At 38.2% G+C, this 27063-nt stretch overlaps 1 protein-coding gene across 1 annotated transcript in view; it reads left to right on the forward strand.

The window, feature by feature from the left end:
- The window catches only part of cdkal1 (CDK5 regulatory subunit associated protein 1-like 1), a 201086-nt gene that overhangs the window by 60399 nt on the left and 113624 nt on the right, over nucleotides 1-27063 (forward strand). The window contains exons 6-8 of the mRNA XM_088409351.1: nucleotides 1789-1837; nucleotides 8596-8716; nucleotides 21931-22034. Of these exons, the coding sequence (XP_088265477.1) occupies nucleotides 1789-1837; nucleotides 8596-8716; nucleotides 21931-22034 (274 nt within the window). The remainder of the gene's footprint in view (nucleotides 1-1788; nucleotides 1838-8595; nucleotides 8717-21930; nucleotides 22035-27063) is intronic.

The following is a 27063-nucleotide window of genomic DNA, read 5'->3' on the forward strand; positions in this document are numbered from 1 at the left end:
GTTTTGCTTTCAGAAGTTGCTGCCAAATGAATGACAGTGTAACTGTGTGCGAGGTACACAGAGTCACGCAAGCCCTCAGTGTTTCACGTCTCTGAACCAGACATGTCACATCCTTTATCTGAGATGCATCACGCACACAAACAGCAGCTCTGGCTTAGTAATCAGAGAATTACTGTGTGTAAGCAATTGTTGTAAACAAGAGATACATACACATAAGCCCTCTCGTCGCACATCTTTTTGTACTCTTGCATCTTCTTTGTTATTGTCTTTGTTGTACTATGTCTTTATATTTGTTCTACAGAATGGACTCATTTCTCACTGCCAAATACGGTTGTTATATTTTACAAGCTAACCAAAAGTGAACCTGACGTCAAAAGCTACAGTTTGCAATGGAACAAAAGAAATTATACCGGCTTTTTCCAAAGACTTAAGCAATTATTATATAGTTCAATTCTTAACTAAGAAAGTTAATGTATTAACTCTCAACTACTCTATAGGTTTTTTGTAATTTCTTCGAATTGGTTCTCAGCTGTACACCAAGGTTGCCCAAAGTTCTTTGAAAGAGGGTTAGATTTGGGCTTGATTAGAATGTGAGGCCTGATCATATAGTGGCTAAACCTTTGTCTGACATTCTTTTTTTTTTTTCATGCAACCCTTTTAATGTTGCTACTGTTTCTATCAAATACCGTTAATCAAAGTCTTTCTCAGTGTCGCTCCCACATCAGCAGCACACCATCTCTGTGTGCGCCTGTTTCCTCAATGTTTTATGAGTCCATCAGCAATAGCTTGCGTGGTTCCTTTGAGACTCAGTTTAATTAGTTCAAGGAAATCAGAGTTAACTTCTCCGTCAACTGTAAAGCGATAACATATATTTTCTGGACTTTTAGGCGCACTGGTATGTAAGCCGCAGCAGCAAAAAATGAACAAAAAAATGAACAACAACAGATAAGCCACACTGGACTGCAAGCCGCAGGGCTCAAGTCATGAGGAAAAAATTGCGGCTTGTAGTCCGAAAAGTATGGTCATTGATCTCCTTCACACCTTCACAAGAATGGTACGCAGCCCAGAGAGCCAACCAGTTCAGGCTTGAAATTTAGATAGGGTACGCAAATGCGCAAAATGAGGCATGTGACATTATGCATTAGTGATTTCTATCGTGCAATATATGTAAATATTGTCATAGATCAAGGATCCCTTAATTATTTTCAAGCTGCCAGCGATCAAGACAAAATGGGCCACTAGTTGAAAACCACAGCTTTTGATTGTCCTCTGATATCATCATACTTTGCTCTTCAATCTAATGCACTTTGCTGCCTGCTAACAATCACACAATGGCTTATACTGACACAGAGGGGGATTTATTTGGGAACATTCCAAGTGTTTAATGGCCAATTTAAAACCTTAGCCATATCTTTCTCACATTCTGTTTTACAGGTGGGAAGTAAATGTACTGTTTAATGGCATCGCCTCAACACTGATAGGAACTCAATGGCACACACATTCCACACGAGCAGTTAACTTCCATAACTACAGTATGTCCAAGCAATGCTTCAGAAATTCAGTGACATTTTGGAATTTAATACAATTTCTTACTCACATTGTGACTCGCTAAACACACCAAATCAATCTGACTTTACCAGTTTCAACTTGACTGCTCATTGTTTGTGTTTGAATGCACAGCTTGTTGTATTATGGATCACTTGTGTTTATGCTGTCAGTATTAGGCTTTTATTTGAATGTGTGGAGGCTCAGCATCAATAAATCTGTGTGTGCCTTTGTGTATTTCAGGTCCAACAGATTGATCGAGTGGTAGAGGTGGTGGACGAGGCTGTAAAAGGTATTTGAACATGCAAACATGCACACCACTGTGATGTTATTACCAATTGATGAAGACACACACCATCCAACCCCAATTACTTGGGATGGTACAAGACACAAATCCCATAAGGCAACACTTTGAGATTTTTGCAAAATTTTAATGCCTAAAAATAATGCTTCACATCAATTTGCCACTTTTCAAATTTTTTTTTTTTTTTTTAGAGAGCAGACTGCAACAAAATTAACGATCTAGCGCACAAATGTAAACACAAAAAGAGGCTCTGGCTCATTTTTCAGCTGCAGCTGAGATCCTTTCTCTTACTGAATAGTTTAGCAAACTGCATAAAGATTGGGCGGCTCGGTGGCACAGTAGTTAGCACGTTCGCCTCACAGTTCAGAGATCCAGCCATCCTGTGTGGAGTTTGCATTTTCTCCCTGAGCCCGCGTAGGTTCTCTCCGGGCAGTCCAGCATTCGTCGCACACTCCAGAAACATGCATGGCAGGTGTATTGGACATACTAAACTGTCCTCAGTTGTGATTGGGTGCGTGAATGGTCGTTGGTCTCTGTGTGCCCTGCATTGGCTGGCAAACAGTTAAGGCTGGCCCCCGCCTACTGGCTGAAGTCAGCAGGGATAGGCACCAGCAAGCCTTCGAACCCTGTGAGGATAAGCCGCTCTAGAAAATGGATACATGGATGGCATACAGCTTGTGTTAGCGTTAGTGTATGGCATTTTCCTTTCTTTTTTTTTTGTCAGTTTATGAACTGTTGTTCTACATTTGTCCTTTTTTTTCAACTGGAAATCAAAATCATGCAACACAAGGGAATTGAAAGTCATCAGAATATCCTTTATTTCTCCTATGGGCTACAGCTATTGAATGTTTTAGTATAAAATTAAAAATATATTATTTATTTTTTGGGTGGAAAAACTATAACAAACTGTCATAAACACAGAAAACAAATGACCAAAATTTTGATAACTTTTTTTTACTTAAATATAAATTGTAAAATTTTAGAAATTCATCCCCACATGAAGCTCAATTAGGTGACGTGACATTAACTAGCAGGGCCTTCTTCTGTATACCCTATTGACAAAAAAAGAAAAAAAAAAACAGCCAAAAGAGAAAAAAACAAAAGATCTTATGGGGTGCAGCGACGAGAAATGTGGTGTTCTAATCTCGCAAGATTGCATCATCAAGAACTCATCATATGCCTACTAACTACTTTTGGTTTCTGCACACAATTTGTTTCAATAATTCTTAATTTCTTAAAATTGAAATTGATGTTGTGATTTATTTTCTAGTTCTTCATGAAACTTGGAACATACATATGACATGAATTTTAAGAGTTTTTGGCACTCATGAAAATGGCAGACACTGGCACTGAAAAAAAAAAACCTCAACACATTAGAGAAAGTATTAAGGACTCGATCTATCAATCCTACCCAAAGCCAATTCTCTAATGAGTCCTTCTTAATTAAAAAAAATATTTTTTTATATTTAGAAACTGTAATTTCAATAATAAGATGACAAACAATTCCATCTATTTCAGAGATTATTGTTCAACAAATTATAAATTCAAGGGTGCTAATAGTAGTGTTCAGAGTTGTATGAAAAACTGCTGTAATCACTTTTGGATCCTTCTAAAACAGCTTGTTAAGTGCTCTTTTCTGTCAAATAAGACATCCTCGCGTTTCAGTAATGACTTCATCTGTTTAAACTATCTGGGCACCACAGTTCTCTGCTGTTAATGAAGGTCACACAGAGTTTATTGTGGATGTCCACTGAAGCTGTCATATATCCCCAGCTGTTCTCTTTAAAAAAAACAACAACTGTAAAACAGATTGTCTTCAAGCTCTCTCGCGCGTGTGTGTGCTTGCGTGCACATGTGTGTTGCACTTCAACCTTCCTAATTAGGGACATCTGAATTTTACAATGTAATCAACCCTAAATTGTCTGACTGCACGCACTTACTGTATGCACTCGCAGCACATACGTCCACTTATTTTTTTTTTTCCACTTTGATTACCAGTCTCTTACATATTGCCCTCAGCGTCTTTAAACAATTCTTTTCTTGATTCATCTTACCCATCCGCCTTCTCATATCCTGACTCGATCCCTCCGCACCTCCCTACTGTTCTCGAACCCCTCCACAGAAACTAATTTCCCCAGTATCATTACTGTTCTTTATGACCTCATATAAATTGAGAGCTGTTACTTCAGCTCGCAGGCCAGGAGACCTTTAAACTGGGGGATTTGCCTTTTGTAATGCTAACTAAAATGCGTACCCCGATGAATTGCAAGACACAATTCTTTGCTTCAACAAAATTGCTTGCAGGTCTCTTTTCCAAATGACAAAAGCATCGGCAGCTTTTATGATCCAGTTTCTTGAAGCGTGAGACCATCATTTCAGTTTGGGTCTTAGTTTAAAATGAATATAACTGCCACTCAATAAGAATACCTCACCACAGTAAAACTGTGTTTAATTTTACTGAATCAGTGAACCATAAAGCTTATGTTACTACCTGTAGTAAATGACTTCGTTATCTCATGTTGAGTTGCTGAGCATGCATACAGTATTTTAACGTTATGTTTTCACATTCATAGTGTTAGAGGGGGCAGTTACTGTTGTCGTAAGCTTGCTTTTCCAGTTTAGTTGTCGCTTATCAGATGCTCATTCTCTTACTAACACATCCTATTTCTGCCATTTGGTCTTTACAAATTAGTCAAGCTGTAGGCCTGAATTCATGTTACCATTTTTGTAGTTGATCAAGAGTGCCTGTGGTATCCACTGAACTAGGGCTGTAGCTAAAAAATATTTTAGAAATCAAATAATCTGTCAATTATTTTGTTGAATAATTAATGAATCAGATTTTAAAACATTTTGGAAACACCATTTTTTTTACACCTGATGTCGACTTGCACTCCAAACGCCGTTCCGCATCGTCTGGCGTTTCTCTGAAATATAAAGCCGGTCGCTGTTGGGCGTCCAGTGTGGCATTCTCGATGCCCTCTCAGATACCACTGGGTATAAAAAGCGGCATTATAAACACACACTTAATCAAGAATCAAAAATAATTTTGAAATGAAAATCATATTCTGTAACGAATCGGAGACCCCAAAATCTGAATCAAATCAAATCAAATCGTGAGACAAAGATTCCCATCACTATTCCCATTTTTGCATCAACCTATTCAGTGTCAAGGGCTCCTAAGACAGGTTTATGTCCCACGCAAAGGACATTTTTTTTTTCCCGGTGATGTAAGATTAATCCATTGATAACTACTTTATGTGTCCCCTTTATGGTTCTTTTTCAGTGTTTCAGTATTGATCTCCCCTATCTGAGGATATAGCTTCAAACAATACCGTTTCACCAAATATTTGTATTTTTTTTTAAACCCCAAAATCAGATTTAGATTTAGTGCGCATGTGTGTGTGTGGCAGAAATTGGGGCAAAGAGGTTAGACGGACTAATGCATCTACTTAGCTTGAGATCAGAGGCGATATAGCATCAATATGACCTCATGATCCTTATTTCACCAGGATAAACAAACTGTTATCATGTTCCTAAAAATAAGATCCAGCTCAAGAATAAAGACATGTCACTGACTGAAACCAAGTTGACCCATTCACACCGTTTTGAAATGGTATTCTGAATGTTATTGTAAACACATTCTTTTAATGCTGAGCGACTTGTTATCTAGAAGTTACCTCAACAAATGCTGTTCAGAGGCTTGATGCTGTTAAGAACCAAAGCTGTTTTGATTTCAATAGAAAGTATGTTTGTTTGTTTTTTAATGTATGCTTTGATGCATTTCCAAGACATATCACATAAAATTATTTTTGCAGACATTGCTAAGGTATTAACATTGTTCAATACTTTTATAGGTGTTAGGTGGCCCATTAAATTGACAAGATGACCGATAAACATTAAACCCCTACACTCCTTTCCATCAGCCACCTTTTTCCGTTATTTCCAATGTTCCCCACCCCGGTGATGCCGTGCAATCAAACTGGGGTCCCACCACTTATGAGACATCAGCCGTAGGTTAAGAGGTCATCCTTTTAGCCCCCTACCTCTGTGATCCAAACATCCATCTGGTCATCGTACACAGCTTCCATCTGTAAGAAATTCATCTTCTGGCCTTCTATCTATTCTCTCATTCCCATTTTCAACATCACCCTATACGAAACATTTATGAGTGGACAGATTACGTCAAGACGTATTTAAAGAGATGTGAACAAAGGAGAAAAAACAGGGACATTTGAAGGGTAAGAAAGACTAAGGCGGTTAGCGCGCATAGGAAATATTTTTATCAGGGTGTGTACACAGTATAAAGGGCTGACTGTCAAAGCATTTTAAGCCTTAATAAATGGTATTTTGAGATGTGAATCAGACAGCGTGGTTCTGTTGGGGTGGGATTCACCCCGAGAGTTTGGGAGGATTGTGACAATATCTAAGTGTCCTTGAGCAACACACCAAAATCCCACTTGCTTCTGATGCTGGGTTATCAGTAGGTACTGTAAATGAGTAGTCAGTGTAAAGCACTTTGACTACCTAAGGCGCTATATATGTAAGTGCCAGGGGTGTGTCTTTTTCCACAAAAACAGCATGTGCTACTCCATCCTTTATTTTGATGCCTTGACCTACCTACTCCCAGAATGGAAAACATAAAACTTGTTATTTAATTAGGTATTGTAACCTAAGTAGGTTACTTTTCGTATTCAAACTATCAAACGAATTTCACCCATTCTTTTTGATAAATGTCAGCTATTATATGTAGATTGATAAAAAGCCCACATTGTTTGGATATTTGCAGTTATTTAAGCTTAATGCAAGGATGGACATCTTTTCTGTCTGAGTTTGAGTCTGGCTGTACTTTATTTGAATGCATCACATAGTTAGGAGCTAGCGCTAATGCTGAAGACTGCTACCGTATTGTACAATGACTGCGCACTGACTAGCGTTTTCTTTCCTTCCTGAATTAGCGATTGAATATGAATTATTAATGACAGTAATGTCCGTACCTCGGTGATTTGATTCGCGAGGATGAGTAAAGCTAGCTGGTGGCAACCCCTGCAGCGAAGGCCAACTTCAAAATAAAAGAGACGGCCATGCATTATTTGGTGTGTTTATTTTGAAGTTGGCCTTTGCAGCTCTCTGTTGGCATGTAACGTGGTGTTGTTACCGCTCCTGTAGCAGTGTGCATATGTTATAGCCAACAGAAGCCAACAGAAAATGGATTTTTTTTCATTTATAAACTTGAGTTTGGGGCATTTAAGTCTTTTTTTGGAAAAGAAAATCTCGAGAGGGCCAGTATATTTAGCATTTTCACTCACCTTTCTGTATGAGTTAATATTGATTCTGAATGGTAAGTACCGGTAACTTTTTTTCTAAAGTCAATCCGTTTTTTGGCACACTTCTACTGTTCAGTTTTGCTTGGAAAATATTCTAAGACAGCACGGAGCATACAGTTGACGTGATACATGTATTCTCTATAAGTAACCCAATATGACTATATAAATGACTTTGAAGATGTCTAATCTTCTCGCCTTCATCATTTGCACAGATGAATTTTGCTGTAATGGAACTGTTGATGAACTGAATAACTTGATTTAAAAAAATTGACACACACACACACACACAAAAAAAAATCTCAAATCCATCCTTAAACAGCTTTCACACCTAAATAGATTCTGCCCAGTCCTTTTTTCCATGAATGGAGTTTTCTCATTTCCCTGCTTGTACTGGGATATTACAACCAGTCACGCCTCACCGATTGGCTCTTTGTCCTCCTCAGGGGCAGATATTAATTTTTATCTACCAATGATAGCCATGCTTCCTGCCGTGAGCCCACCCTCCCCGGAGACTCCTGTAAAGCGGATAGAAACAGCAAAACAATCCCATCCCTCAGCGCTTCCATCTCGCACACATCTTTCTACAAGGCTATTAGATGGTTAGAGAGAGGAGATCACAGCATCCCATTTCCAGACAATAAAGGTTGAACATCACTGACATTTAACTATTTCACTCAGTTATCGATTTGTACTTGCTCCCCTAGTATAGTGTGCTTTCTAAATAGCTTTATGCATATTTTAGTTTACTGTCACTCTGTGTGCACAATCCACTTATTCAAATAAAAATGTGTGTTTATATTTACTTTACTGAGCACGTTGCTGGGCTTGGCAACTCGTGTTTAACAGATTGTAACTGCCTTGTAAAATGCACACGCTTTCACCGGAGGAAAAAAGGTTTGCATTCTAAGAGCAGTTAATATTGTGTTACACAATCATACTTTATTCCATTTAGAATTTTATGTTTCTGACTCTAGAAATCAAATTGCCGAGAGTCTCAGTTGCCTAAAATGCATTCAATGAATGGGGTGATTTATCATTGCCATCAGCCCATCAAAATAGCCATAAACATTGTCTTGCTTGTTGTCTGCCTTTTTGGCTATATCCCTTTTTTCCTTGACACCATGCCAAGTTTTTGCAGTTCAATGAAAAAAATAAACAATACAGTGTATTTATTACATGTGAATTCTCATAACTTGTTGAAGGGTTGCAGTTTTCCATTGTGTTACTCGGAGCCGCGGTGCTCCATTATAGTCAGTCGTCCACTTCTGGCCACCTGTATGTATTAATTTCAGATGATGCAATTGTGCTGATCAAAAATGACCAAACTAATCAGCTATGTTTTTTTGTTTGTTTTGTTTTTTGGGAGGAGACAGAGGGGACAACTATTGCTGTATTTATGCCAATTTTGATTCTTTGATTCAGGTCATTCAGTTCGTCTTTTGGGCCAGAAGAAAGATGGAGGACGGAGGTTAGGGGGAGCCAGACTGGACCTTCCCAAGATAAGAAAAAATCCCCTAATTGAAATCATCTCCATTAACACGGGGTAAGACATGGAGGGCATCTTTTATTTACTTGCTTATGTAGCGGTGTTGCTTTAAAAAAGTACTGTATTATAGTTATTAAAACCAGAATGTAGTACAATTTTGAATTATAACAACCTGACCTCTTTTACATGCAAGTGTATACAGTATTGCCACATTTTATCGGTTCATTTTATGTTGTTTACGGACACAGCCTGCCCTGTATTCTCAGTGGGCTATTTAAAAGGGGTTTGTGCACACTAATTCCATTGTTCTTGACGTTTACTGATGATAATCCATCAGTCATCCTTGTGCACATCTTCAAGGTCCATAAAGAAATGAACTAAACAGATTTTATACACAATGCTTGATTTTAGTTTTCACACTTTTATCTTGTATAGAAGAGTCATCTAATGTATTTGTTTTACATGCCCGTAATGGAATTGAAGATGTTTGGTGGTCTTCATAGATTCATAGATGAATTATATACTTATTTTCATATGCATTATATCCGTTATAACAAAAATCACAAACTTGAGCAATCGTACGTTCCCTTGGGGCCTTGGTGAGTCGAAAGCAAGACATTTTTACAACTAAGAGTGTGACATTGGTGCATCACAAGAATATTCTCCATCCACAGAGTAGGACAAAATCCTCATGTTTTTGTTATATACTGGAAATCTTTTAGTAGGCTTTTGGATAACAAAGAGTTGCTGCAAATCCATGCTGAACATCTGCTTTTGTGTAATTTAGTCAGTCATTGGTGTCCCTAATTTGACCAGGCTTGGCTGATATAAAATTATATGTGAAAGAGACACTGTGTTCTTTATATGCTCTGTTTTTAGATAATCCATTTTAAATCCTCCTCTGATGTTGTGACATCATTGGTGACATTTGTTGGTGGACAAAACAAGAGCGATCTTTGTGCGACACGCAAATTTAGAGCAGACCCATCTTCTGCTCCCTCCTGCCTCAAAAAAAGAACTTTGGAAAGTTGTCAAGAGGCTTTAGATGACTTTTTTGTTTGGACAAATGTTGCATTCAAGCCAGGCACCAGCGTCATACATTTCCATGTTTAGCTGTAGTTTGATGTTAAGTTGTTGATATTCACACATTCTCTACGTATGAAGCCATCAAAGCCATTTTGCTGGAAAAGTTTGTACGAGGTCACTCACTCGCGCCGGAATATAAAAGCAGAGACTGGGACAGCAAATCGTTTAATGTACAAAGCCTTTTGTTAATGGAGGGAAGAAAGTATTTTGCGCCAATCAGCCAATCATCCCTGTACGTAGTTCTTCTGATGTCAAATTGTCACGTGCCACTTGATTGGCTGCATCACAAAAACCCAGAAGGGTAGCACTTCTATGTGAACTGCCACATGTTTTAAAAATGTCCGGAACTCTAATGAGGCTAAGGCTATGATTATGATGATTGCAAGGAACTTTTGTGAACTAGTGTGAGATTCCTAATTATATCAGGTTTTTGTTTTTCATTGTCATCTGTCGGTGCTCACGGATCGCAGGTGGAAAACTGAAATTATTTCGTGTGCCCACATGCAGTTGAGCTGCGGCCCTATGGTTAACAAACATTGTCATAGGTAGTATTGTCCCAACTGAATGCCCCTTTTATTTTCCTGTTTTGGCGTCTGTGTAAATTTTAGCGGTGTTTGTAATGACTTTTCTTTAAATTTCATTTGGCTTTGATAGCATAATGATCACAACTGTTCTCTTTGTCTTTGAAAAAAAAAAGATCCAGTCTTCCAAAAAGACTCCATCAGTTCATGCGGCAAAGCTTGGCTAAGACTGCACCAACCTGAGTTGTATTTATGCTCCACGCCGGAGTCATGCCCCCATCTCAAATGGCATCACTTTTTTTGGAATGTAAAACGATAGTCGTTAAGATGCCTTGCAAAGTGGCTTCTGTGCATCAGTCAAATTTGATGATGGGTCTACAATACAATATTGTGTTTTTTTTTTTTTTTTTTAACAGTCTTAACAACTCGCGAAAAGAGACTGACTACTTTGTGACTATAGGAGTCATGACAATTTACCAGTAGTCATTCAGACAGTCGCTGTGGGGGTCTTCCATACAGGAATGATGGAGGCAGTCTTTTGGCAGGTTGGGGCAGACGATAGTTGAACCAAGGTGTTGAAAATGAGTTTTAACATGTCGTCAGCTGGTGGACCATCAGTACGTGTTCTGGGATTTTGTCTGGGCCTGCTGCTTTGCATGGGTTAATCTTTTGCAGGGTACTTTTCATGTCTGTTGGGGATAAGCTGATGGGTGTTGTTCTTGGTCCTCAAAGAGAGAGAAGAAATGGTTGAGGGCATCTGGCATATAGGCTTTTTTTTAAGCTTTGTTCATCCTTGGATTTAGTTTATGCTCCGTAAGACCAGGGCCACACTACCTCCAATGACCCTCAGAAAATGTGGAAAGGTATTAAATGCATCACAAAATACATCTAGATATATGGCCTTTGATATGAAAATGACACCATCTTTCAGTTCGAGCTCCTTACCTTCCTTATTTGGTTGCAATTCTAGGATTTTCATTCGGAGTCTTCACCAATGAAGCTTATGTCCCCTCTCGACTTAAAGCACATCAAGTTTCACAAGGGCATCATGGTGTGTTTTTTTACACATGGGGCAACTCCGTGGAAATGTCATTCTATGTTCCATTTGATTTATAAATATTACTTTCATTAAGTTGCATATTAGTATGGTTTGCACCTATTAATTCCAAATTACTTCCACAAAACGTGTTCTATCCTCATGGGTGTGTTTGCGTGTGTGTGTGCGTGTGTATGTGTGTGTGTTGGGGGGTGTCTCGGGTTAGGAAGTGGGTAGAAAAAAATTGTATATTCGTGCATATTCAAGCAACATTGTCCGATTTTCTTCAGGCCCATTTGAAGTTGAGTCAAATGAAAAGATTTGGGTTCAAAGAAATGTAAAACACAATGTTACCATTAGATGAATTCCACCTTATTTTGGGGTCAATATTACCTTTTAGTAGCTCAGTATTTTAGTATCTTAATGCTAATCACTTAAGCTGGTTACCTTTTTGCGTGGTGCAAAAATATAATGTATAGGAAGAAAGAAATGGATTTAATTAGGTGAGTTGTATTTCATTCTCCCTGGCGCATTGTGCCATCTACAAATATACATGCTCTGAAATTAGATCATGTTCCCATTGCCAGCATTTAACTTTCAAATATAGTTAAGCGTTGTGTCTCATTTTGTTCTCACTGTAGCTTCTTCTTGCAAACAGATATGCCCTAGGGCAGAGTTTATTGCTCAAATAGCCTACGAGTAAGCCCAGAAAAAGGAAAAAAAAAAGACCTCACTTGTTTTTCTAACGCTCCGTTTTGTGTCCCAGTTTTAGAACACTTGATGCTATTAGCCAAGCTGGTGCTTTTGTATGTGTAAGTGTGTGTCTGGCCCTAGGGTACTCTAGGGTCCCTTCTTACTGTGTTTATCTGTTTGTGTGTGTGTCTGTGTGCGCATGTGTGCGTGTGTGTGTGCGTGTGTGTGTTGTCAGCATCAACAAAAGTCCCTTTGTGAGCAAGCTGAAGTGGGATGCTTTAGCATCATAAACCAGGAATTTACAGCCTCTCAGTCAGAATGGGTCATTAAATGTGTGTGCGTGCGCGTGTGTGCATGTGTGTTGTGTATTAGTGTGTTTGTTTGCGTGAACCATTGCCATTGGACTCCAGGCATTAAAAAAAAGCCATTTGTTCCACAGCTACAGCTCATTTCATTTCATTACATATCCCTTCACTTCTCTCTATTTAGTTGCATTTTTGGGTGGTTATGATCCCTCACAATGCTATTCTAATGCTAACATCTTGTTTGATCTTTTGCCTTTTACAGCAAACCAATAACTTGTTTCATTATTAGTTTCCTCCAGGCACACAGGTAGGCAGGCAGGCAGGGTATTTTCTCATATGGAATAAATGCAATTCTCTTGGTCAGCTTCCAATATGTGCAGTTTTGGAATCTATTCATACAGTAAGAAATAGTACAAGGCTTTATTCACTGTAGAGACATTGTTTTACAATAACCTGTTACATTATTGACATTATTGGTGTTTTTATCTGGTGTAAACATATGTTCATTGTTGTAAAAATAAAACAAAAAGCAATCAATTGTAGTACAGTACTCAACTTTAATATAACGACGAGTGATAGACATCATGATAAATGGTCAGTGGGATGTTAACTGCTTGTAAGATGAGTTAAAGAAGGAATGGAGCTGGTCTAGTTGGGTTTTCAATTATTGTATTATTTTGGATGTATTGTTCCTATTCCATCCATCTATTATTTGTAGCTGCTTATCCTCACTTAGGTCGCTGGCTAGCTGGTGCTTATTCTAGCAATCTATGGACGGTAGGCGGAGGACACCTTGAACTGGTTGCCAGCCAAACGCAGGGCACACAGACGAACAATCAGTCACGCACCCAATCCAAATTAAAGTAACCAAAACACCTGCTTTTCATGTTTTTTGGAATGTGAGAGGAAGCTTGAGTTCCTGTTTTGCTCTTCTGTTACAATTAAAAAGATTTTTTTTTTTAAAGCTATTGACTTCTTCAATGCAGAAAAATAATCTGACCTTCAAGCCTGTACAACACACAGACATGCATTTGCTGTATAATTATCTGTACAGCCCAGCTTTTTGCTGTGAAAAGTGTTTGTGTGCTTTTCTGAGTAGATTTTTGAATATATTTTTTATGTTGTCCGACTCCACAATTGTTTTCGCCGCTAGTTTCCTGTGATTTCCTTTTGGCCGCCTCAACTTTTCTGTCCACGCTTTAGGTCGACAAAGCACAATAACGGGTCTTATCAACCTTGCCGCCGACCTTAGCACAGATTTGTTAAGCATTGTGACCAAGGTGTAATGTTAACAACTTTTGCCAGCTGAGAGGGGCAAGTTTGGGGTCAGCGTGTAGGACGTGATGAGAAAAAAAACAACCGTTAGAATCGGAGGTCCATTTTTTTTTCCAGATTTTTTTGTGTGTGTTTTTCAATTTCAAAAAAATAAATACTCTTAGTATTACTGCTTGCCTATAAGTTTATTTTCAATTTGGGAACCCTAGTCTCAATAAACAGATCTATTTCTCAATAAACAGATCTATTTCTCAGTATTTTATATCTTTTTATATATTACACATGATATTTTTATATCTGTTTCATACTGTTTAGGGAGCACTGGGTTAGAAGGCACACCTGGTCATAAGAAATACTGCACATTAACGTAAACAAACTATTACAGCAAATAAGGCAAACTTTATCTTCAATTGTACAGAGATTTGTCCCTGTTAAGATTGCATTTTTGTTAATTTGTACTGGTAATCATTTGTACCATATTTTTCGTACCATAAGGTGAAATTAAATGAGAAGGAATTTGAATAAAAAATGATGAACTAAAAAAGTTGAAATGCATACACAAGCCCCTCCTGATTATAAAGAGCAACGTGAATGTTTTTGTAAAATCTAAAGGATTATATGTGTGCCTCACTGTACGAAAAAGATGGTGAGTGACTTTTACCCCATCTCAAAAGCTTTAATAAACTAGTGGTTGACTGTTCAGCTCTAACATACATATTTCTAATTGTTGCCGGTCATTGACATTATCTTTTCTTTTGGTCTGCTATCCTAAAGCGTCATATGAAGCCAAGTCGAACAAAAGGCAAATGCTTTAGAAATGTTGGAAATCAGGTCCAAGTGTTTAAAGGACAGTAAAAAAAGGCTGTTCATTAAAACGTTGACAAACATAACAGTAGTTTCTGATCTCCTATGTGACAGATTGACTCTGCATGCCTGCATTGTCAATGTCGGCAGAATCACATTACGTTTGACACATTGGAACGTTTTCTATCAAATATACACAAAGAATGCTGCAAATACATTCTTCTTTTATTTATTTATTCTCACCCAGGACCCACACACTAAAGTAGATTCTGTCACACACCTCCACCTCCTCTGGCAGTGCACCACAGTGGCCTTCCTGATGTTTATCAAACCAATGTATGGGTAGTTTTCAGCTCCACTGGTCTGAACATATTATTCCATTTCCCTCTTTCCCACTGTTTAACACACAAACACATGTAACACACGCACGCACACACACACACACACACACACACACACACACACACACACACACATGCACAAACAACTCTACCTCCCTCAATCACCAGGAGACCAGGAGAGCTTGTGCTCCCTGCAGTAAATCCAAAAGATTGATGTGTCTCCTTGGACAAAATGAGATTGTATGTCATTACAAGACATTACGCTACAGAACCCCCGAGTAACCGAATTAACACCAGCGTGTCACAGGAAAGCACATTTAACATACGCATGCACACGTTCACACAACAGACTGTGTCGCAGAATATTTGAATATACCAGCTTTCTCATGTTTCCCCTCCAAGTGTTGAAATTTCCCCAGTGAACTGAAAGTTGTAAACTTGTTAATTTAACGTCAGTACACCCCTGTCAAGTTGACTTCTGCAACTTTGGATGTCATGATGGAATCAACAGTGGTGGTTGACTCCCGCGTTCCTTTTGAATGCTGACCAGAAGTTTTGACATGTTGTTCACAACCTCATTGGTGAGTCGACAGCAGCAGTGAGGCTATGCCCCCCCTTCCGAGAGCTGGTTATTGTTGATGTGTGACTGTTCCAGTAAGGACTACAGTTTTTTCACAGCTTGCACATTTCACTAGTCATCCAGCAAAGTCAAACAAAGCATGACTGCATGTTATGTCTTAAAATGATGATTTTGATTCTTTTGGAAGATGCAGTGGTTTGTAGTTTTCCTGCATTATCTTCTTTGAGTCAGCTCACCTCACATGACACCAGAGACGTAAGTGACAAATGCAGTGGAACCTCTGCGTTTGAACACAAGGGGCTTGTACGTAATCTCCCAAGTTGATGGGATACGGCTCCGTCTTGAAAACAGGCATTATTCTGCATACCTTATATCTTGACCTTTTGCACAATCAGGCTTCAAAAAAAAACAAACAAAAAAGCATCATGTAAGTATCATGTAAGAACCAAAGATGAACTCTTTCAGTGCTAAGCGTGATCTGAAAAGGCAACCTCTAGAGTGCCAGCTGATTTCAATACTATAGTGCATGAGCACTGACTTTGAACTTTTCAATGGCTGTCTGAGTGTAAATATGAGTTAACTGTAGTAGGGCATAGTGATAGCTTGGCAAGCCTCACTTTCTCTGTAGAAAGTGTGTTAGGAAAGAAACCGATTGACCACGGCAGATTTCTTTGAAATTAACAGTGCAATAAAACTCATTGTGATGTTTTTTTTTTTTTAAGGGCAACTTTACCGAATGACACCGGAACGAAGTATGTTCTCTTCGTAGCGCTCAAAGTGGTGCACATTAAAGACTATAGTTTGTTTTATCTACCATAAAAACTCAGCGTTAAATGACCAGGCATGGTGATGATTATAACACCATTGATTCATCAATGTTTTACCGCAACAACGGCATAAGTCATTCCCTACTGTCTTTCCTTGACTAGCCATGTTGAATTTTTCTGCATCCAAAGCAACCGTTTACTACTCGGCTTCTATGGGTAGCTTTTCTGATGTCATATTTCACTCTTTGCTGATTGTTTTTTTCAATTATCTGTTTGGTCAGGTTTGCCCATACTCAGAAATGTGCTTCATGGCAACTCTGCCCAGATTCAGTTGCTGGTACAGCGATTAAGTCTGGTTCCCAGGCTAATGTAATGGTGGACAATGTGCAGAGGAAAATTACTGCAGGTCCCATTAAGGCAATTCACATAACATAAAAAAAACAAACGCAGTTTATTTATTTATTTATTTATTTATTTTTATTTATTAATTATCGTGTTTACCTAATTTTACTTATTTTTGCTTTACCCTTGCTCCTGGTAAATCTTCATCAAGTTAATTTTTGTTCCTCAGTTCTCATACCCGTCCACTGCAATTGTACAAAAGCCATGCCAAAGTCAAATAAAAAGAAGAGCATGATTGTGTGTTATTAGTATTTACTAGAGTGTGACTGAGTAGAAGGCATGCAAAATATTCTTGGGTCTTGCATTACTGGTTTGATTAAAGCCTATTTTAGGATGATTCAAATTTGTGTTCCACCTTACTATCTGTCTATTTTACAACTTGCCCAGATAAAATGTGTTGACTGTCAAGCAAATAATCTATTTTAGTGAAGTAATTGTGCACAAACACAGTTTTTGTCCTCTAACAATGACCTGACTGATCTAGCGAAAACACAGTCTCGAGGTCTGCCTACAGTCAAAACAAGAAGTTATGAAAACACTTGGAGGTCCCATGTTGACATGAGGTTGTGGTCTCTCAGACATTCACTGCGCACATGCTCTCTCTCTGCCAGCCAAAACAACAAGCAAGACTTCAGTAGTAGTCCAAGATCTCGAAGGTCATCTCGTGACCTTTTGTCAAATTCATATGCAGTAGCTTGACTTTGTAGCGTGACTAAATTTATGTACAAAGGCTTGATTGAATAAATTGTGAGCTATACTGTGCTTGACACGCAAGTTGCAGAAAGACAATTGGCTCAGGGTGCACGTATGAATAAAGGTTCGACAAATGCACACAAATGCTATTGTGGGAACTCTGAACGAACCCTGTTTGTGTGTATTTCCCGGGCTTTATACCTTGACCAGAAAGGATTATAAGCAAGCGAAACATTATTTCTAATATCCTTGCTCTTGAACAAGCTATTGTACATATGTGATGAATTAGTAACAATAACATTGTTGACTATTGCTGCCATTCATGACCTAAAAAAATTGGAACCTTTAAATTAAAGGCCTCTTTTTTTTCCCAAGTATTTGTATTAATGCAAATTCTCAACAACCCTTGGATGCAAGCAGGTTCATGTCCTCCAGCTTGGATTTAACTGCTTTTATGCGACTATTCTCTCTATAATAATAATCCACAATAAATTTCCTTTCTGTATGGCTTCATTGTTGTGTATGCCACATTCTTTGACTCCCAACTTTAACTCACGTTGAAAAACTGTACACTTGCAGACATCAGCTTTGTCCGCCCATATAATGGCAGTTTAAGGTTTTGTTTGCTCATTTACCCACTCCACCCTATCCCCGCGCAAACAATAAGCACACTGAATAACCTTGCTTTACAAATGAATAAAACGCCGATTTGCCTTCGCAGTCCAAAGCTTTGTTTTGATAATTGCGTTCTCAAGCTGGCGCTAAGCAAACCCCCATCAACGAACCAAGACACAAGCATAGCCCAATTTGTTTATGCAGGGAGCAGATTTCTAATTAATGTGCAAACCCTAAGTGCTTATCATTGAGAAAACATTTTCCTGCTTAACTGTCTCGAAGTCTGTGTCTTTAAGATGCTGCATAAGGGAAGTCCCTCTAAAGAAAACTGCTTGCTTCTGTGTGTGTGTGTGTATGCGTGTCAAGGGAGGTTTACACATGTACGGAGAAACCACAGGGCTTTCTTTTTCAAGACAGCAACACAATAGTGCTTTTAACACACACGTATAGAGCCACATACACACACACTCACGAACCAGCCCCAGACACACTGGGGAGGAAACCCCTCTCATTGTAACACATTGATGAACTACACATTTGTCAAGTGGAACAGCTACCTCACTGGTTTAATTAGCCAGTAGGAAACAGAAGGGGTATACTGAGAAACAAAAGAGGAAGTAAAATTGCTAAGTTATGAACAATATACTGTACTAGTGTTTATTTTTGCTGTCATATGGATGCTGACAGTCATTGAGTTTTAAAATGAACACTGATCCTCACTTGGGTCCAGCAAATTTCAAATATCTGGCAGGGATCTTTATTCATACAAAGGCATGCTGCGACAGAGCTCCTCTGCTCCAACCTCTTTCTATGTCAGAGTGCTGAGTAGTTGTCGCACTTCGTTTGGGGTGATGGGGATGTCGAATCTGCTAATGCGTTGTCTTGATATTGGACAAATGCTCAGCAAGAGCATACTGACAGTCACATGCACACATAGGCTGAATTGATACACACACGCGCACACAATTATGCACACGCACACACAGAAGCAAGTAGACCACTGTCTCTTGAGATTAATGTTGGTGTGATCCACTCAGCTGGGCCTGATCACATTAAGATGGATGGACCCCCTGGTGTTGGTGGTGGCTGTGGTGTATGTCTGTGTGTGAGTGTTTGCAGGGTCCCATCTGTCTCTGTTTTCTCCACATCGAGCTTCTGTGACCTAGCTGCCATCTTTAGTGCCCTCAACTGGGATAAGCAACGCATAGAGTGGCAGGGATAGGCAGATTAAAACACAACTATTTTTCTACTCAATTTCTTGCCTTTGGTGACATGCCTCTTTGCATGGAGTTTGCACTTCTAAAGGATTACTGAAGCGTGGTTGTATTAATCTTCCATTGCTTTTAAAATGCTTTTTCAAACAATACATTGTAATTTAAGTAAACTTTGGAGTAAGGGTTTTTTTCTTTTTAATATGATGGTGTTATTAAATTGGGCGATTAAAAATAGATATGAGTATAAACCAGTAATTAATGAAATATTGTACTCTTTAGCCGTTTTGGCTCTGAAGACACATCTATATAACTTTAATTATACAACTATTTATAGGAGTGATACAACTATGTTTCGATACAATGTACCTCAGAACGAATTTGCCAAGCTTCCCCGCAGTCCGACCGATGTAGCATCTGTAGATATTATTATTTCATAATTTAAAGCCTTCATAAAACCTTTCTGAACTATAGACACAATTTTAGTGAGTAAGTTTTGATTCCTTGGGTGCATGCAAGTCTGATACACTGAGGTTTCTTGATGCGTAATTGTGCATACTCCAGAATTGTCCACTTAAGAGGTTCCACTGCAGTACTCGGAGTAAGACTGGTACATAAAACTAACATCAAATATGTATCGACAACTCAACATGTACTGAATTTTTGGCCATTGAAAATATTTGGCCAAATATGGGGGGTGGGAAAAAAAATCAGTTTTCTTTCCTGGGACTACAGGGGAGTCAAGATAAGACCCACCAAGGAAGACAAACAAATTCATGTCACATGACATTGTTTTGCAAAGGCCAAATTTAAAATAAACATACTAATTAATACATGGATGACAATGCAAAACCCATTCAACACTTATCTTGAAGTCGGCCTTCGTAGCTTTGTTAGCGAAATGGCTAGCTGACGCTTCGCAACTCTGTCTTTATTGTTGTCACATCACAGAGCTGCCAACATCAACTCACCGCCATTAAAAAATATTCAATAGGTTGTTAAGTTCACTAAGAAATCACTCATAAATTACACTGTCATTGTATGATATGACACAAATCTCCAGCATTAGCACTGGCTACTAACAATGTACCATATGCTGTGCATGTGGTCTGTTCAAATGCAGTCAAATGCTGACAATCTATAAAGGATGGCATATATCAAGCAGAGTGATCAGGTGAAAGTACGGTACTTTGATATTTTACTTGTTTCCAATTTATGGTCTATCTAGTCACTTATATTTACAATCCCTAATTGAATAACTTGGTTTTTGTCTTCCATTTTAGTGGCTGGTACATCAATGAATCATAACAGTGTAAAACTATAACAAGAATAAAAGCCTTAAAGGGACACTGTGTAAGATTTAGACAGTTTCTAATCAAAAATGAATACATTCAATAATTAGGAATTTCAAAACTTTGCAAATACATATGTTCATAATGACCAACAGTATGTTTTAAATATACAGAAATCGTAGGTCTAGTTATCATTATAAATATAAATACAAATTATATTACACCGGGGGTTGCACTTCTCCGAAGGTGGCCATGTTTGTTATAACTACAGACAATGGTAAGTGCAGCACCTATAGCACATCCTGCTGGAATGAAAAACGGTCTAAATCCCTTTAAACAGGTGTTAAACTTTGAACAAGAATAATAATAATTAGAGCCATAGTAGACAGTTGTATTTAATTTTCACCAATCACTTACAGGACACTGCTTGTGAATTTACAGTTAGTAACAAGTCGATTGGATGCCGAAAGGCCATAAGTATTTTTTTTTTTTTTTCCTGTTTGGTCTTTTTTTTTTTTTTTTGTTCTCTCATATCCTTGCATCCCTACCCTTAACTCAATTGACCCCGGAGAGTATACTTAGAATATAATTAATTTCCTTTAAATTACAGAGAATATAGGGTTCATGAAGAATCATGTTTCAAACAGTGGGATGCTTTGGCACCCACACACAAGCAGTGTTATTAGAACCAGATATGTGTATCTCTCTGGGTCCAAGGCCAGTTTATTTATCTTATTTTGATTTTTCTCTGAGGAGACAGAATAATTTTCTCACAAGCCCATGGACACAATCACATTAGTCGTTGCAAAGCACAGTGTTTTCTGGTTATTAATCATTAGTTAAATGTTTTTGTCAACAATTTTTTTCCACATAAAAATGCAATTGAAGAACAGAATCCTCTCAATCTGGGTTTTGTATAAAAGGCACACAGTGAACGAACAGAGGGTTCTTTCACTACGAAACTGGGCTGAGGTCAATTATTTGTCACAGTTACGATATTTTAGGACATTTGGATGAAATACTATTTTGAAACGCGGCAGAAAATTGTACACCACATCAACCAGCTTTGCCCCTAAATATGTTTTTTGTTCAAAATTGAATGTCACATATTTGAATTTAATGGACGAAATCCCTTCTTTTTGTTCAATGGAACCGTCTCACGATATATAGACAGCTATCAAGAAGGAGCCCCTTTTTCAGCTTAATAAGTTCCTTCCTTTATGAATCAATGTATAACTGAACTTCTTATCCTACTTGCTCCTTTTTGGTCCATTTGTGTTTGTTTTCTTTACTGTTATGGTGACTTTAGCTGTCCTGTAACACAGAAAATTCATCAGATGAGCTTAAAGAGTTCTAGACCGCTTAGGTCTTGTCAAGAATTTAGTGATTCAATTTTCTAGCCTAATTAAGGATCCGTCTCAAAAAGAGGTGGAAAAAACTCAATTGTAGAACCTGGTCTGCCGGTTTTCCTAGTGCTTAGCCGAACAACAAATTTGTGCTGGTCCCTTTTTTCCCAAGCACATATTTTATTCAATCATAAATCGCTCACAATATGTTTGATATGTTTTTTGAGGCAGAACAAGCATTATAAAGGCTGCCTTTTGATTTATTGGATTATAGATGCAATAATGTCCCTGCTTATTTGTCCAGGTGCCTGAATGCATGTACCTACTGCAAGACAAAGCATGCCAGAGGAGACCTAGCCAGCTATCCAATTGAAGAGCTTGTTGAGAGAGCTCGACAGTCTTTCCAAGGTACGTTAATAATACATATGTTTTGTGTATTTTCACATTACTTTTAATTGTGGATTTGAGTGTGCGTGTGGCTCTCCTATCACGCGGGGAATGTTTTGGTAACACATGTTGATGTTTTTTGTTCTTGCTTTGTTGGCCCCATCCACTTGGCTTGATTTGATGCCAGATGAACAGCTGCTGTGCCCTGGCATCTGTTCCTTAAGAGTAGACTCCCAGCTTCCCTACTGCACAGCAGGCGATGGTTCATAAAGACCCCCAGGCGGGTCAGTCAAGGGCAAATCTACCTATTGACAAAGATCCACTTTTCACTGCAGTTATTCTCAACAGTACAGACAATGCTTAGTTGCAGAAACTCTCAAGAGCTGTTGACAATCAAAAGCATACACATGCGCAATGTAAACGCATGTTTATGGTCTGTGTGCGGGTGCCAGGTTTAAAAAACAAAAAAAAAGCACAAGCAGAACAGGCTAACTGTATACAATGGCCGCAGCTAGCCCAGATTTGAACTTGCGACCTTTTTTGCAGTGCTACTCCGGTCTCCAGCAGTCTTTAAAGCAACTGCATGCGTACCACAGCAGTGCCCGGGGGTAGCCATTCAAGGGCAAACTCACCAGCTGGCGAGGCCTTAGTGTTGGCGTGTGCGTGCGCTCATGTAAGATAGAAGACACTGCAGGTTGAACATCTACGCCTTTTACACAGTTTCCACAGTTGAGGGACACACGTAGCGTAGGGCATTCTGAATACAGCATTTGACAAGACTGTGTCTTGCTTTATTTTGTTGCGTGTTTTGAAAAATTATACATTTCAACTCTAAATTATACTCAACTGGCAAATGTTTGCTGCAGCAGAGGATATTAAAAAAATGGCATTGTATTACAATATAACGTTACTTGATCAGTTCAAGAGGAACCCTTGTCATAAAACATTTAACAGGAAGTTTAGTTTGTGAGATATGTATGTGCGGTCCGTTATAAGACAGGAAACACGATAGCAACTGGCGGTTGTTGTTTTCAAAAAATTAAGAGGAACCTGAAGGTTGTGGCCTCTTAAAAAAAAAACAGTGGATTTACCACAGACACATTTTTTAAGGAGATGTTTGTCGACCACACAAGGTGATTGTCTGTTTCCTGTCCTATAATTTGTGTTTGAATCTAAACATATGATTACCCTGGATGAGTTACCTTTGCTTTCATACATGGTGATTGTGAAAACAGATTTATTTCCTTGCTACATGATCATTTCACACAAACACAATAGCACACTAGCAAGTGTGATAAGCAGGTTTCTTTTTAGATTTAATAGGTTGTAACACCCTTTAACCATCGATAAAAATGCTCCTAGTTAGAAATCTCTTTTTGTTAAACGTATGCATGGCATTTATGAACTGAATGCCCTTTGTGCAGGTTGGATTTACATGACTGCTAAATGAAATGCCCTTCTTTTTGCTTTCACTCTCACTCAATTGGCAGTTCCTTCTCTTATTTGAATCAAACAGAAACTCAAATAAATAAATAAACAAACCTCGCAATTGGATTTGCTGTTGTGATGGTGGTGAATAGGAAAAGTGAACCAGCAAGTATAATTGCTAATATAGATTGCCCATTCAGCCAGCTTTGGCAGTTGATTGGTTTAGATATAGAATTCACTCAAATGTGATTTAATGTAAATAGCATCATGTGGAAATAACCTAAGAACGTGCATAGCTTTCAAATTTGTGTGAATTCTTCAAATGACAATTTTTTTAAATATCTGAGATACATGTTTATCAGTGGTGGGCCCTCCGAGCCAGCAAGGCCTTCTCTGCTGGCCTAACATAATTATATTTCATCATAATTATAATAAAAGTGAATTTCATTTTTTATTTATTAATCTAACATAATTATTACAATTATGATACATCTCCATTTAATTTTTTTATTTGTTTTCCATTCGCTACAATGGAAAACAGTTCTTTCTCGCCACAATGTCGTCAATTAATGGTAAATAAATAAAATACTTATTAAAGTGCGATTTGTAATTTACTGGACAATCTTGTTAAAGTTCTTTGTGGACTTAATAACACTTTGGGTACACATCATTTTAAATTCCCTTTTATTTTAGGATTTGACAGTATCACGTACAGCGATCAGTTTTAATTGTTATGCGGGTTTTTTGATGTTTAGATGCTCCAGAAAAACGCCTGTGCTGTATATGATTATGGTGTATGCCCAGTAATGCGTACGTGTGCATCTGGGGGTATTAGTTCGACCACTGAATGCGTAAGTGTGAAATGCACGGACCGCCGCTGTTGTTTAAGTATGAAGATATGTATGCACAAAATAATATTTTGTGCATATGTGACTATTGATACGTAGGGCAGTTAAGGATTACATGTACTACCAAATTTGCTTCCTTGGTCAAGTTAAAATATGATAATTGATTGATTGATTACAATTTATTTGCAATGTAATGTAATCTAATGGTTTTAAAGCCATTATATTGCATTACTGAGGCCATTTTACCATATCTCTTAACACTTAACATCGTTAAATGCATTTTGTGCATTTCTGTGTACCTTATTGTTCACCACTGTTTTTTATTTTTTCCTTTCGGTATTATAACTTTACAAATACGTACCCTGTGAGTCCCTTAAATTGTAATGGTCACAGCTGTGAGACACAAGATAAAATTCACATTTATTTAGATACTTGGGCTGTCGTCTTAGCATTACGCTGTCAAATGAATGTCCGGACTACGACACAACATGACACTTCATAGCTCCAGACACACGGCTATCACTCCTGCATGACAGATTACATTAGTCTGTGACATGCATCCTCACAATCATGACACCATTTGCAGTTCGAGCTGGTGCTGTAATGTCAAGAGTTGCTAGAGCCCGAGATTTAAAACCTTCAGTTTGCCACTGTATTTTTTTAGTTATGCATGCATTTGCTTTCACATTTAGTTGATGTACTTTGTGTATTGGAACTTTGATGTGTCATATTTTCAGCAGAACATTTGATAACACAATGCTGTGTGCAAAGTACTTTATGCCATAGTGTGACACTAGCATTATATATATATGTATAGTGGAGATCACTCCGTGGTGGCTAGTAAAATATACTTTTTCAATGTCTTATGTCAAATCAGACTAAACCTCTCCTGCTTCAGAACAGTGAGTATCACCAAAACGATTTGATTTAGTTAAATCCACACTATTTAAGGATTTTTTTTTTTTTTTTTTTGACAAATGTGTCAGCAAAGATGAGCTGATCAGGCATATGTTAAAGATGGTGAAAGTAAACCCTTAAGTGTTCGTCTTCACAGGTGCAGTTTCTTAGATTGACAGTTTTAATACACAAAATGTAGAAGTATATTTTATTTGTGAAATGTGTTACATTGACAAATGTAAAACATGTTTTTGGACATACAAGTGCAAATCCAACGTGTGCATTGTAAGAATTCCCATTACTTTATATAGCTAATAAGAAATTCCAATGTGAAGCAATCAAAGGTTAAACAGCCTCCTGGCCTCTGCTGTCCAATGGAATCAAATGCCCAATACGCACATGTTTAATTTTTCTTATTCTGTCATTTCCACATGAGTGAACGATCATGTTCAAGCGGCACAAATGACACCGTTTGTTTCACCGGCATCAGCTGGATAGCATTTGACAGATAGCCTCAGATAGATATGTGGGCAAGCTCATCGCCTAGCTGTAACATCTGTGACAGGTGTCAGCTTCTGTTTACCTCTGCCGCTCTTGTAATGTGACACTTGGGCAGGCAGGGCTGACAAAGTTTGCCAGGAACAATCCTCCACGGGTCAGTGGTTCCACCAGTTTTATTGGTAGAAGTCAGTTTTTGATTAGTGGAATAGCACACCTGAAATACACAACGGTTATTTACTCTGTGAGTAGAGCCAGGCATTACAACGCCAATGTTAGGGCTGAAGAAATTGGCCTTTTTTTTTTATTAGCATTAATTGCTTTATTTTATTTGTTTATTTTTTGTCGTACAATAATGAGTGTATAGCTAGAGTCCCGAACGCCTGCATGTGTCTGACGGATTGCAAAGATTTAAATATTGACAGTTCTATATTGATTGGCGTTGAGTCACCACCGCACGCCACCTATTTGAAATAACAGGGAAATCTGCTGCGCCTGCTAAATAAATACTCGCCAAAGTCATTATCCTAGGCTAAAGCGCTCATGGACGAGCTGAAATTGATTTTTGGATAGAAGCTCTTGCAGATTGAGAAGCTGTTATTTTCAAGCAGAAAAGTCTCTCCTTGTGTGCTCCTCCACGCTCAGACCATAGTTTAGGCTCCAGCAACAGCTTTTCATTATGTGGCTCTTGTGCAGCCACTGAATTCTAAACCACACGCTCAGGGCAGATTTCAGATATATGCCACTGCTAGAATCAGTTCCGCACTTTTTTCTTTGGCAGTCTTTGCAATATATTCAGAATGAAGTCAATAGTGCTCTTGAATATTTTCTCTATTGAGACACTTTGAAGCTGCTTATTGGTCCCGGATTTAAAAAAAAAAAAAAAAAAAAAAAATCATAAAAAAATCAAATTGGAAATTGACATATCAATAGATTAATTGAAATTAAGAATTTTTATGGAGCTGTAGGATTGTTTGTTGAGGTTAAATGGAATGTGCTACCGCACTGTAACCATCTGACACTCTATTGATTACATCTCAACTTTGCATTATTGATCTATCGAGGAATGTGACAAAGACTTCCACACATACCTCCTTTAGTATGACTTTTCCAGACGTTATTTTTATTCAGACATGGACGTCACTGAATTCAGTGAGATTCTGTTATACCATAAGAAATACCATCTGGAAAGTGAGCATTTAATTGATTTAGCGAATGTGTACTTTTGACTTGACTAATTAAGGAAACCAAAGCCAAAAGCTCTTGTGTAGTTTGAACTTTCCGGAACTACTGTGTTGATAGTTTTGATTGTACGTACACCATAAACATAATCATTTTGCTAGTTTGGATGGTAAAAAGAGAAATATCACTTCTTTTCC

Source organism: Hippichthys cyanospilos, chromosome 3, assembly GCF_059441005.1.
Source record: "Hippichthys cyanospilos isolate Australia breed blue-spotted pipefish chromosome 3, RoL_Hcya_1.0, whole genome shotgun sequence".
Taxonomy (NCBI): domain Eukaryota; kingdom Metazoa; phylum Chordata; class Actinopteri; order Syngnathiformes; family Syngnathidae; genus Hippichthys; species Hippichthys cyanospilos.